This window comes from Nanorana parkeri, unplaced genomic scaffold, assembly GCF_000935625.1.
Source record: "Nanorana parkeri isolate BGI_ZX_2015 unplaced genomic scaffold, ASM93562v1 scaffold874, whole genome shotgun sequence".
NCBI classification, from domain to species: Eukaryota; Metazoa; Chordata; class Amphibia; order Anura; family Dicroglossidae; genus Nanorana; species Nanorana parkeri.
This window is the reverse complement of record NW_017307142.1, coordinates 449,624-461,584: the sequence shown is the minus strand read 5'-3', so window position 1 is coordinate 461,584 and position 11,961 is coordinate 449,624. Positions and strand designations below refer to the sequence as shown.

Below are 11,961 nucleotides of genomic sequence, written 5' to 3'. Positions count from 1 at the left end.
GGAAAGGGGGCATGTCACAAAAGGGGGGGGGGGGTAAGTCATCCGAAAACCACAGCATACCTTCAGATGCCTACTGGAGTCCATGTCTGAACGGGTCAGGAAAGGGGGACTTACTCAATATTGCAATATTGGGGGTTCATCCAGATACCACGGCATACCTTTAGATGCCTAGTGGAATCCATGCCTGGACGGTTCAGGAAAAAGGGGGATCTATTCAATATTTGGGGGAGGGGTTAGTCGGTCCAAGCTGTTGAACATGATGAGCAGACGTTTCTCCCGCTCCTCCAGGTATCGGGTGAACTCCTCGAAGTCGAGGCGGCCATCCTGGTCCGTGTCTCCGGCCCGCAGTATCCCCTGAGCAGAGAGAAGAGGAGGATGAAGATGATGAGTGGAGGTGACCTATAACCATCCACTATATATATATATATATTCCTGACATCCAGATGGACTGAAAATACAGCAGGGAAGAGTCCAGGGATTCATGTCAAACACAGGAACATTACATTTACTGAGCATGCAGCGGGCGTCAGTGAGTGGGAGGAGCTTATTATCCTGAACCCCTCCCCCTTAGACCAGAGCCTGCATTACCACTGTGCAGCCAGGCAGCCTATTACGGGGGCAGCCAAACTCCGGCCCTCCAGCTGTGGTGGAACTACAAGTCCCATGAAGCATTGCAAGACTCAGACATGACTCCCGGAGACAGAGGCATGGTGGGATTTGTAGCGACATCACAGCTGGAGGGCCAGAGTTTGACTTCCCCTGGCCTTCAGCTTTATACGTGCCCCTGGGTTGGTCATTAGGAGACCCCTCCTCTATAGAGGTGAGGTGCAGCTCTGGGAAGGGGAGCTGTGTGGACTCGACGGCAATGTTCCGGTCTTATCGATTGGCCCAATGTCCATAATCTTATCAATACTCCGTGTGTACACATCATATCTGTCAGTATACACGCCTGCAGCCGGCTGTATAGAATCATTACACACGCCGGCTCTCTGTGCTGCACGGGGGGATGGGCGACTCACTGAAAACAATGCCCCCCCTGTGAGCCTGAGGTCTCATGTCCATAGCTGCCCCCTGGCTCCTCCCCTTCCCCCTCCCATCAACATGATAATGAAGTTAGGGAGCCGCTGAGAGCTCCCCCTGGTGGTAACTCTATGAAGTGTTCTATGTGATACAGTATGGGGGAGGAGCCGTGTGCACGCTATCAGTGGTGAGTATCACCCCGTCCCCTATACACCCCGTTATATATCAGTGCCAGGTATCCCCCCGTCCCCATACACCCCGTTATATATCAGTGCCGAGTATCCCCCCGTCCCCATACACCCCATTATATATCAGTGCCGAGTATCCCCCAGCCCCCTATACACCCCGTTATATATCAGTGCCAAGTATCCCCCCGTCCCCATACACCCCGTTATATATCAGTGCCGAGTATCCCCCCGCCCCCTATACACCCCGTTATATATCAGTGCCAAGTATCCCCCGTCCCTTATACACCCCGTTATATATCAGTGCCGAGTATCCCCCGTCCCTTATACACCCCGTTATATATCAGTGCGAGTATCACCCCGTCCCCTATATACATGATATCAGTGCTGGAAGTACCTGCTTGGCGTAATGACAGGTCCTCACACCCCCCCCGTATACAGTGTGTCAGTGTATGGTGTCAGTGTATGGTGTCAGTCAGTGTATGGTGTCAGTGTATGGGGTCAGTCAGTGTATGGTGTCAGTCAGTGTATGGTGTCAGTGTATGATGTCAGTGTATGGTGTCAGTCAGTGTATGGTGTCAGTCAGTGTATGGTGTCAGTGTATGGTGTCAGTGTATGGTGTCAGTGTATGGTGTCAGTGTATGGGGTCAGTCAGTGTATGATGTCAGTGCTGGGAGTACCTGCTCGTCGTTGTGACAGCTCCTCACCCCCAGGGCCTCCAGCCCTGCCCTCAGCTCGCTGATGTCCACATGTCCGTCCATATTGGAGTCCAGCTGCCGGAAGAGCTTGGCATACCTCCGCTCGGTGTCGGGGTCCCTGGGACCCTCCATGCTGGAGAAGATGGTGGGAGCCCTGTGGCCCCCGGGGACCCCTCCTCCCGCAGCCCCTGCTCTGCACGCTTAGCTGTAGCTCTGCCTGCTCTCAGTCTATGTGTGTGTGTGTGTGTGTGTGTCGGGCCCGGCCGCACTGAATGTGGCGGAGCTGTGTGTGCGCCGAGTACCGCCCGCCCGCCCGCATTGCGGGAGCTCTCCAGCTGCTGAGCTCTGCCCAGGCAGTCTCACTCCCGGCGCTGCACTGCGACCCCCCCATCCTACAGAGAGGTATGGGAGCCCCGCCAATGTCTGCGGGGTACACCGATCATTCATTACACGTCTAGGCGGAGAATGACTGCAAGGGACTACAAGACCCAGCATGCCCGACCTGACTCACGGAACACCGATCACTACTACTCCCAATTCTCGTCTTTTATGTTATCAAACATTCCCATTTCTTCCATATTTCCGTCTCATCACTTTATATTCTTTCACCGAACTTTCTATTCGCAGTTTTATTTTCTTTCCAGAAAAATATAAAGTTATATTAAAAAAAAAAAGGGCATAAAAATGTGTTGTAAAAAAAAAATATATAACATTAAAATAATATACAATAATTTGCAAGATTCTCACAGCCACGACTCCCGGAGAGAGATGCATGATGGGATTTGTAGTTTCACCACAGCTTAAGGGCCGCAGTTTGGACATCCCTGATCTAGATGAAGACGTGCGTTTACAGTACTGCCGTATATCCTCCCACAGCCACTGACTTCTATGGGCGGCTGTACACAGCACCTGCGGCTCCCACACGGGTAAATGCGGACGGATTTTACGTTGGCGCCTGCGTGCGATTCGGCCTCATTCTCGCTGGCGGCATCCAACCTGTGCGTTGTTTAACCTGTTCGCTGCCACAGACGTCATTACTACACCTCTCCCTCAGCCCCCTGTCGCTCTCTAAATGAACGGCGAGTCAGGTGAACGCGCGGCGTGAATTATACCATCGAAGACCAGAATGGGGGGAATTTATTAATATTGGAGCAGCTGTGCATGGCAACCAATCAGCTTCTCTCTTTCATTTTCAAATCTTAACTGAACAAACTGAAGAGAGAAGCTGATTGGTTGCCATGGGTGACCGCCGCAGACTCTGCTCCAGTTCTGATACATTCCCCCCAATGTGTTTACATATTTAGAGACGTTCAAAAAAACGCACGCATGTCACTGCGCCTGATCGCTGAAGTCCTTGGCCTGGTGGTGACAAGCAGAGACGTGACCTTGGTTGTGTTGGCGAGGTTTGTATGGCAGCCAAGGAGTCTGGAAAGCTCTCGCTGTGTGCCCTGCGGATAGGAGGAGGGCGTACAATACCTCCATTGTCACTCATAGGACAGTCATGGAGGCTTCTGGGCCAGAGGAGCCGATAGAACTCACTGTCACCGGAGGTCGTGTGGAGGGGTCTCCTACTGAACAACGCAAGGGCACATAGAAAGCTGAAGTTTGATCTGCTTATACACTATATTGCCAAAAGTATTGGGACGCCCCTCCAAATCATTGGGTTCAGGTGTTCCGTGACATTTCCTGGCTACTAAATATTCCGCGGTCACCTGTTACTGGGATTGTAACAAAGTGTACGCAACTGGGAACAACAGCAACTCAGCCACGAAGTGGTAGGCCACGTCACATGACAGAGCGGGGTCAGCGCATGCTGAAGCGCACAGGGTACAGAAGTCGCCAACTGTCTGCAGAGTCAATAGCTACAGACCTCCAAACTTCATGTGGCCTTCAGATTGGCACAACAACAGTGCATAGAGATCTTCATGGAATGGGTTTCCATGGCCGAGCAGCTGCATCCAAACCTTACATCACCAAGTGCAATGCAAAGCGTGGGATGCCGTGGTGTAAAGCACACCGCCACTGGACTCTAGAGAAGGGGAGGCGACCAATCACGCTTCTCTGTCTGGCAATCCGATGGGCGTGTCTGGGTTTGGCGGTTGCCAGGGGAACGGTACTTGCCTGACTGCATTGTGCCAAGTGTAAAGTTTGGTGGAGGGGGATTATGGGGGGGGGTTGGCCCCTTAGTTCCAGTGACGGGAACTCTTAAGACATCAGCACACCAAGACATTTTGGACAATTTCATGTTACCAACTTTGTGGGAGGAGTTTGGGGATGGCCCCTTCCTGTTCCAACATGACGGCACACCGGTGCACAAAGCAAGGTCCATAAAGACGTGGATGGGGGAGTTTGGGGTGGAGGAACGTGACTGGCCGCACAGAGTCCTGACCTCAACCCCATAGAACACCTTTGGGATGAATGAGAGCGGAGACTGCGAGCCCGGCCTTCTCGTCCAACATCAGTACCTGACCTCACAAATGGTCCAACATTCCCATAGACACACTCCTAAACCTTGTGGATGCCTTCCCAGAAGAGTTGAAGCTTTTTATAGCGGCAAAGGGCGGAGCCAACCCAATACTGAACCCTACGGACTAAGACTGGGATGCCATTAGAGTTCATGTGCGTGTAAAGGCCGGCGTCCCAATACTTTTGGCAATATAGTGTATATATCTGCTGACCTGCGTATACACAGTATATATGTCCACAACCTCTGATCAGTTTTATGCAGTATTTCCACAATCTCTGACTCTCTCCTGTAACATGTCCACGGTTTATGACCATCTCCCAAATATAGTAAAGTTAAAGCGCTGTGCACGGATCCTGATGATTAAGTATTTATAAAACAACTAGGGGTGCTGCCCCACTTCAGCCGGGAGAAACTATAAAACTGGAATACAAAAAAGGACAGAAGGGCGCCCAACCTAGTGCAGATTATTTTTTATTGTAAAAGACACAAAGATAAAATTGCAATGGTACTCACAATGGAGGGTCATAAAACAGCTTGTGTGGATGTTTTGGAAGAAACAGCAGTTGAGACTGCAATCTGCCTGTGTGCCACTATAGTGTGGCGGCGTTGACGCGTTTCCGGGGTCAAGCCCCCTTCCTCAGTCCATGATCATCTCCTCTAATAATTCTACAGTGTCTGACCATCTATTGTAATAAATCTACATATCAGTACCTGACCTCACAAATGGTCCAACATTCCCATAGACACACTCCTAAACCTTGTGGATGCCTTCCCAGAAGAGTTGAAGCTTTTTATAGCGGCAAAGGGCGGAGCCAACCCAATACTGAACCCTACGGACTAAGACTGGGATGCCATTAGAGTTCATGTGCGTGTAAAGGCCGGCGTCCCAATACTTTTGGCAATATAGTGTATATATCTGCTGACCTGCGTATACACAGTATATATGTCCACAACCTCTGATCAGTTTTATGCAGTATTTCCACAATCTCTGACTCTCTCCTGTAACATGTCCACGGTTTATGACCATCTCCCAAATATAGTAAAGTTAAAGCGCTGTGCACGGATCCTGATGATTAAGTATTTATAAAACAACTAGGGGTGCTGCCCCACTTCAGCCGGGAGAAACTATAAAACTGGAATACAAAAAAGGACAGAAGGGCGCCCAACCTAGTGCAGATTATTTTTTATTGTAAAAGACACAAAGATAAAATTGCAATGGTACTCACAATGGAGGGTCATAAAACAGCTTGTGTGGATGTTTTGGAAGAAACAGCAGTTGAGACTGCAATCTGCCTGTGTGCCACTATAGTGTGGCGGCGTTGACGCGTTTCCGGGGTCAAGCCCCCTTCCTCAGTCCATGATCATCTCCTCTAATAATTCTACAGTGTCTGACCATCTATTGTAATAAATCTACAGTGTCTGACCTTCTCCTGTAATATCTATATATGGTGAGTGCCCATTACTGTTTGGCCCCTTAGTCCTAGATGGTAGGTGGGTGGCCATCACTGCTTGACTCTCAGTGCTAGGTGGGTGGCCAACACTGCTTGGCCCTCAGTCCTGAGTGTGTAGCCATCACTATTTGGTACTCAGTCCAGCTCGGGAGGTGGTTGGCCATTGCTGTTTGGCCATCAGCTCTGGATGGTAGGCGAGTGACCAACGCTGCTTGGCTCTCAGTCCTGGGTGGGTGGCCATCAATGCTTGGCCCTCAGTCCCGAATGGGAGGAGGATGGCCATCGCTGCTTGGCCTTCAGCCCGAGTATGTAGTCATCACTGCTTGGCCCTCAGTCCTCTGTGTGTGGCCATCACAGAGTGGCCTTCAGTCCTGAGTGTGTGGCCATCACTGCTTGCCCTCAGTCCTAAATGGGAGGAGGATGAACATCACTCTTTGGCCCTCAATTCTGGATAGGGGGCAAGTGGCCATCACTGCTTGGTCCTCAGTCCTGAACGGGAGGAGGATGGCCATCGCTGCTTGGCCATCAGTCCTGGATGGGCAGCCATCACTGCTTGCCTCTCAATTCTGGATGGGGGGCACGTGACCACAACTGCTTGGCCCTCGATCCGAGATGGGGATGGGTGGCCATCACTGTTTGTTTGCCAGTCCTCCAGGGGGTTGTGGGAGTGACAGCTGTCATTCCTGACCTTATGCCCTCAGATCTGCTCAGTGAAGTGTATAAAATAGACGGACAATGAGGTCCATGGATGAGGCAATGAAGCTCCAATTACAGCACTGACCTGTGCAGTGTGTGGACCTGGCTGTAATGGAACACAGCATGCCATGGGGCACAGAATTACATAGACTCTCAAATAAAAAGAAGGAAAAAGGCCAGCACAGCAATAGTATGCCAACGCATTGCAGCGCACACATATTACGCTCGCTGTGCAGTGTGAACGAGCCCCTAACCCCGCACCGTCCGTCCTCGCTGTGACGCATCTTTATATAAATATGGAAATGGAAGGCGAGAGGATACGAGTGATTACTGCACATTCTTATTTGTAAACCATATTCAGTCCTCTATACTCCAACTTAATCCAGTTAACACCGGCGCTGACTACTCAGATCCCCTCTGATCCCTCCCCATACCAAACCAGCCTCACATTAATCCCAGCCTCAAGTCCATCCTTTGTGAATGAAATCCAAGCACAGGCAGAGCCTCCCATGCCCGGAGGGGGGAGATTTGTTCCAACGTAACCCTCCCACTTTACTCTGCCAGCTCCAGGAATCTGTGACCGTCAGATCAACCGCACACATACAACTTCCTCATGGCCTGTGATTGGCTGAGGCTTATGTAAATCAGGTTGTCTATATATAAATATATATATACACCGTATCAGCTGTCTGCTGGCATGATATATATGACAGTCCCCCAGGACACACGTGTTGTGTATTTAGCAATCTCCTTAGCCATATGGACCCGTGACAGGTACTCGCTGGCGGCTGCGATGAGGAATGGGGACATCTGCGTCTTCCTTCCTGTATAGAGGGTCCGGATGTCATTATACTGATAGCATTCCATGCAATGCAAATGAAGATCTAATAAGATTCCGGCGTATAATTATGTGAGCGGGACCATTGGTAGAAGATCGCTAACTAGTCCCTATAGGAGAGAAATAAAAACTCATGAGTACATTGTATCACGTGTAATACCTCTTTAATTAAAGGGCCAGTCCACCCCAAAGTGATGCCGCAGTTACCTGTGGATTCTGAGCGCGCTTTTTGTGCTATTTGTATTCAATCAACAGAATATGTGAACACTCATAAAGTGCAGCTGTGATATACACTATATTACCAAAAGTATTGGGACGCCTTTACACGCACGTGAACTTTAATGGCATCCCAGTCTTACTCTGTAGGGTTCAGTATTAGGTTGGCTCCGCCCTTTGCCGCTATAACAGCTTCAACTCTTCTGGGAAGGCGTCCACAAGGTTTAGGAGTGTGTCTATGGGAATGTTGGACCATTTGTGAGGTCAGGTACTGATGTTGGAGGAGAAGGCCGGGCTCGCAGTCTCCGCTCTAATTCATCCCAAAGGTGTTCTATGGGGTTGAGGTCAGGACTCTGTGCAGGTCAGTCAAGTTCCTCCACCCCAAACTCCCCCATCCATGTCTTTATGGACCTTGCTTTGTGCACTGGTGCGCAGTCATGTTGGAACAGGAAGGGGCCATCCCCAAACTCCTCCCACAAAGTTGGGAGCATGAAATTGTCCAAAAAGTCTATGTATGCTGATGCCTTAAGAGTTCCCGTCACTGGAACTAAGGGGCGGAGCCCAACCCCTGAGAAACCACACCACACCATAATCCCCCCTCCCCCAAACTTTACACTTTGCACAATGCAGTCAGGCAAGTACCGCTCTCCTGGCAACCGCCAAACCCAGGCACGCCCATCGGATTGCCAGACAGAGAAGCGTGATTGGTCGCTCCAGAGAACACGTCTCCACTTCTCTAGAGTCCAGTGGCGGCGTGCTTTACACCACGGCATCCCACGCTTTGCATTGCACTTGGTGATGTACGGCTTGGATGCAGCTGCTCGGCCATGGAAACCCATTCCATGAAGCTCTCTACGCACTGTTGTTGTGCCAATCTGAAGGCCACATGAAGTTTGGAGGTCTGTAGCCGATGACTCTGCAGACAGTTGGCGACTTCTGCGCACTGTGCGCTCCAGCATGCGCTGACCCCGCTCTGTCATTTTACGTGGCCTACCACTTCCTGGCTGAGTTGCTGTTGTTCCCAGTTGCTTTCACTTTGTTATAATCCCAGTAACAGGTGACCGCGGAATATTTAGTAGCCAGGAAATGTCACGGAACACCTGAACCCAATGATTTGGAGGGGCGTCCCAATACTTTTGGCAATATAGTGTATAAGCAGATCAAACTTCAGCTTTCTATGTGCCCTTGCGTTGTTCAGTAGGAGACCCCTCCACACGTCCCAATGCTTTTGGCAATATAGTGTATATCTATAGATATATATGTATAAAGATATTGTATATATTAGTCGAGATGCACCGCTACCGGTTTTTCGGTACTCGGCGATACCAAATACCGATACCGGAAGTCCCATTCATGAAGCCGGGCAGCATGTAATGACTTGCCACTCGGCTTCCTGATTAGCTGGGAAGCTGGCCCCATGCTCCTTGGTGATGAGGAGGCAGCCGGCTAGACATGTGCAGCCGCAAAAAAATTGTTTCGGATTTCCGAAATCGGGTCCTGTATGTGTTTCGGATTCGTAATTCGGACGAATTGCCGAAATTTGGGATTTTGCGCGAACTGACGAATGTTCGTACGCACGTACGTAGCAGAATTGGCACAGTTGACATTTCTGGTTGCTGCGCTCTAGTCTTCACTATTAAAGGGACATTGAAATCCTTTTCTTACTTTTTTTTTTATCCGTTGAAACGTTGACGGTGCGCGCCCAGGAACATGAAGTCACGTTTTGTTTTTTATCTTCACATGCTATGAAATCCTCTTTTTGAAGTAATTATCGTAAATTTCTAATTTACTTTCCGTTAGGACGAAATTCGTACTGAATCTGAAATTCCGAATCAGAAATTTTGGATTCGGATGCTCCGAATCCACGAATTTCCGAAATTTCGTCCGAATTTCGATTGGAAACGAATCGCACATGTCTACAGCCGGCTTTCTGGCCTCCTGATAACAGAAGTCCCGGTATCATCGGGATCATTCGGGCCTATCTGCACCTATACTGATCCTAGTATCGGTGCACTCCCTTATATAAATCACCGCGGAAGCACGGAATAAACCATTACAGCGCTGATTAAAGTTGAATTTCCGGAGGACATGAGAAGCGCCATTTAATCCAGTTTTGTATTCATTCAAAGACCCTGAGCTGTGTTCTCACACGGAGCGGAGATCAATCCTCATCTGTGAGGTCTGCCGTCCATATCCGAGGATCTGCCGCACATCCCGACATGAGGGGCTTCTTCTGCTTCACATCCTCCGTTCCGGGTGCAAAGCTTTGTGACAGGTTCTCTTTAATGAGATCAGACCTCACTTTAGTGTCCAGGTCCTCTGCTTAACTCTTTTTTCGGGGCCTTCTCTCTTTTATTTCCACCAGGCAATCCTGCCAGTAACACACTTCCTGTCTGAGGATGACAACGCATACGGGTGAAATGGAATCGCCCGCACTCACAGGATGCAAAGTTCTTGTTCATTTTTATTGAACGCGCGTCACATGCGTCAATCGTCATTGTTAAAGCCCGATGAAGGGACCCTGCGAGGTCCTGAAAGCGCTGGTTCCCATTCTTGACAATTTGTGATTCTGGAAGGATCTATGGTGTACTGGTGATATTCTTTAAAAATCAAACCAACGTTTCGGGGGCCACGCGGGGTCCCTTCCCCATGGGCGATATAGGATGACAACACTTGCTCACTGTATTAATGGAGGAGCAACATTGTCACTCATGGATAAAAAAAGCATTAGGACTACAGAACACCTCGCCCTCTTCTCACCCCCACGGCATGGAGGGCTGTGTTCTGTAGTCCACAGAGAGGGAGGTTGGACCAACCTAAAGGTATTTTTAAAGAGACCCTGTCACTGTGTCTAAGAAAATCCTATCTAAGGTTCCATGTGATGGAAGAGCTATTATACTCATCCTCTCCGGCGGCCCGTGCCTCCTTCCTTCCCTGCATTCCAGCTCTGCAGTCCGGCATGTGGCACTGCTGGGATTTTCAGAGGCCTGCGTATCCCCTGTGGCCCTAACTCCTTCCTCTGATCCCGCGTCATCACAGGACACAACAGTGAAGTAAGGATCAGATGACAGAGCCATGGAGGGGCACGGGCATCCAGCCCTCATGGAAGTTTTGAACAGGAAGTGTTCAGAGCTTCAGATTCAGGCAGGACCAACAGGTACAATGCGTGGTGCTGGATTAGAGCAGAGCTCCGGGGGAAAAAAAAAAAAAGATGGCCCTTGCAGTGCGGCTCTCCCCTGACGTCAAAGTAGCAGGAAAAGGGACTTGTACTTACCTGATCCCTCTCTTCACAGGCTCCCTCCACCCTGTGTGACTGGACCCCAAACCCGCTTCCCTAAAGTGCTCCCGGCCCAACTCTGATGTCGCCAACAGGACTAATAGTCCTGCATGGTAAGTGAGGCCGGCGAGGGGCCCGCCCATAACCCGGACCGCCAGAGAGAAGAAGGGCAGAGCGCGGGGTGGTAGGAGAGAGATGGATGAGGTAAGTAAAAGTCTCTTTCCCTGGTCTTCACAGGCAAAGATGAACATGTACCCCTTGCACTGTGGGGGAGGGGGGCACTTAAAGGGGATTTTCCTTCAAGGCGGCCCATTCATTTTGTATGGTAATGGCGGCACACCTTAAAGTGGAATTCACCTTTTCAGGTCCTCCAGGAGCTTTTATTAACTTTGCACAGCCTATAGGTACATTGTGACTCCGGCACCGTGTCCCCCTTCAACGCTGCGACGTCCGCCATCTTCCTCGTCGCTGGTGCTTCCATCCCCTCCCCCTCTTACGGGAGTCATGGTAACAGGACTATCTGAATGGGCTTTGCATTGATGGGCAAACGCGGCTTTCATGTGCGTTCTGTACACTATTCTGAGATCATTTATATTCACTTAAAGATGCCTCTGACCTGCACCCTGACCTCCTTCTAAGGTGCATCAAGCTGCTTTTGCATTCCCATTGACTTGTATGAAAAAACATTCTGATGCAAACAAAACCCCTTCCATAAAAAACTTTAAAAACTGTCAATAAACATATAAAATAGACAATATTTGTATATATCAGACGCTGCTTGCTGCTAATGTCACCTCACACCACCCCAGCTACACTGCCGCATAGGTGATTAGAAAAGACGTCAATCCGTACAGGAGAACTGACAGGCTCTCATAATCCGTACAGGAAATGACGTCATTCCGTACAGGTGAACTGCCAGGCTCTCGCTCTCCGTACAAGGTGAAGTGCGAGGCTCACGGTTTCCGTACAGCTACACCCTCGGAAAAAAGGCGTAATTTCGTACAGGTGGGCTGAGAGAGGCTCTCGTTGCCCGAACAGGTGCGCATCCGGAAATGACGTCCTTTCCGTACAGGTGTGCTTCCGGAAGTGCATTTTTGTCCTCAGGTGGCTCCG

At 50.0% G+C, this 11,961-nt stretch overlaps 1 protein-coding gene across 3 annotated transcripts in view; it reads right to left on the bottom strand.

The window, feature by feature from the left end:
* Nucleotides 1-2,037, bottom strand: part of LOC108794617 (calcium-binding mitochondrial carrier protein SCaMC-3-like) — a 19,195-nt gene extending 17,158 nt beyond the window's left edge. Inside the window, exons 1-3 of one of the 3 annotated variants that reach the window (XM_018565696.1) lie at nt 1,913-2,037; nt 1,069-1,090; nt 239-362 (exon numbers count right to left, since the gene is read on the bottom strand). In XM_018565696.1, the coding sequence (XP_018421198.1) occupies nt 239-362; nt 1,069-1,090; nt 1,913-2,035 (269 nt within the window). In that variant the 5' untranslated portion in view covers nt 2,036-2,037. Of the gene's footprint in view, nt 1-232; nt 363-1,068; nt 1,091-1,885 lie in introns of all 3 variants that reach the window. The other 2 variants (XM_018565695.1, XM_018565694.1) reach the window with 2 other exon arrangements.
* Nucleotides 2,038-11,961: the final 9,924 nt, after the last annotated feature.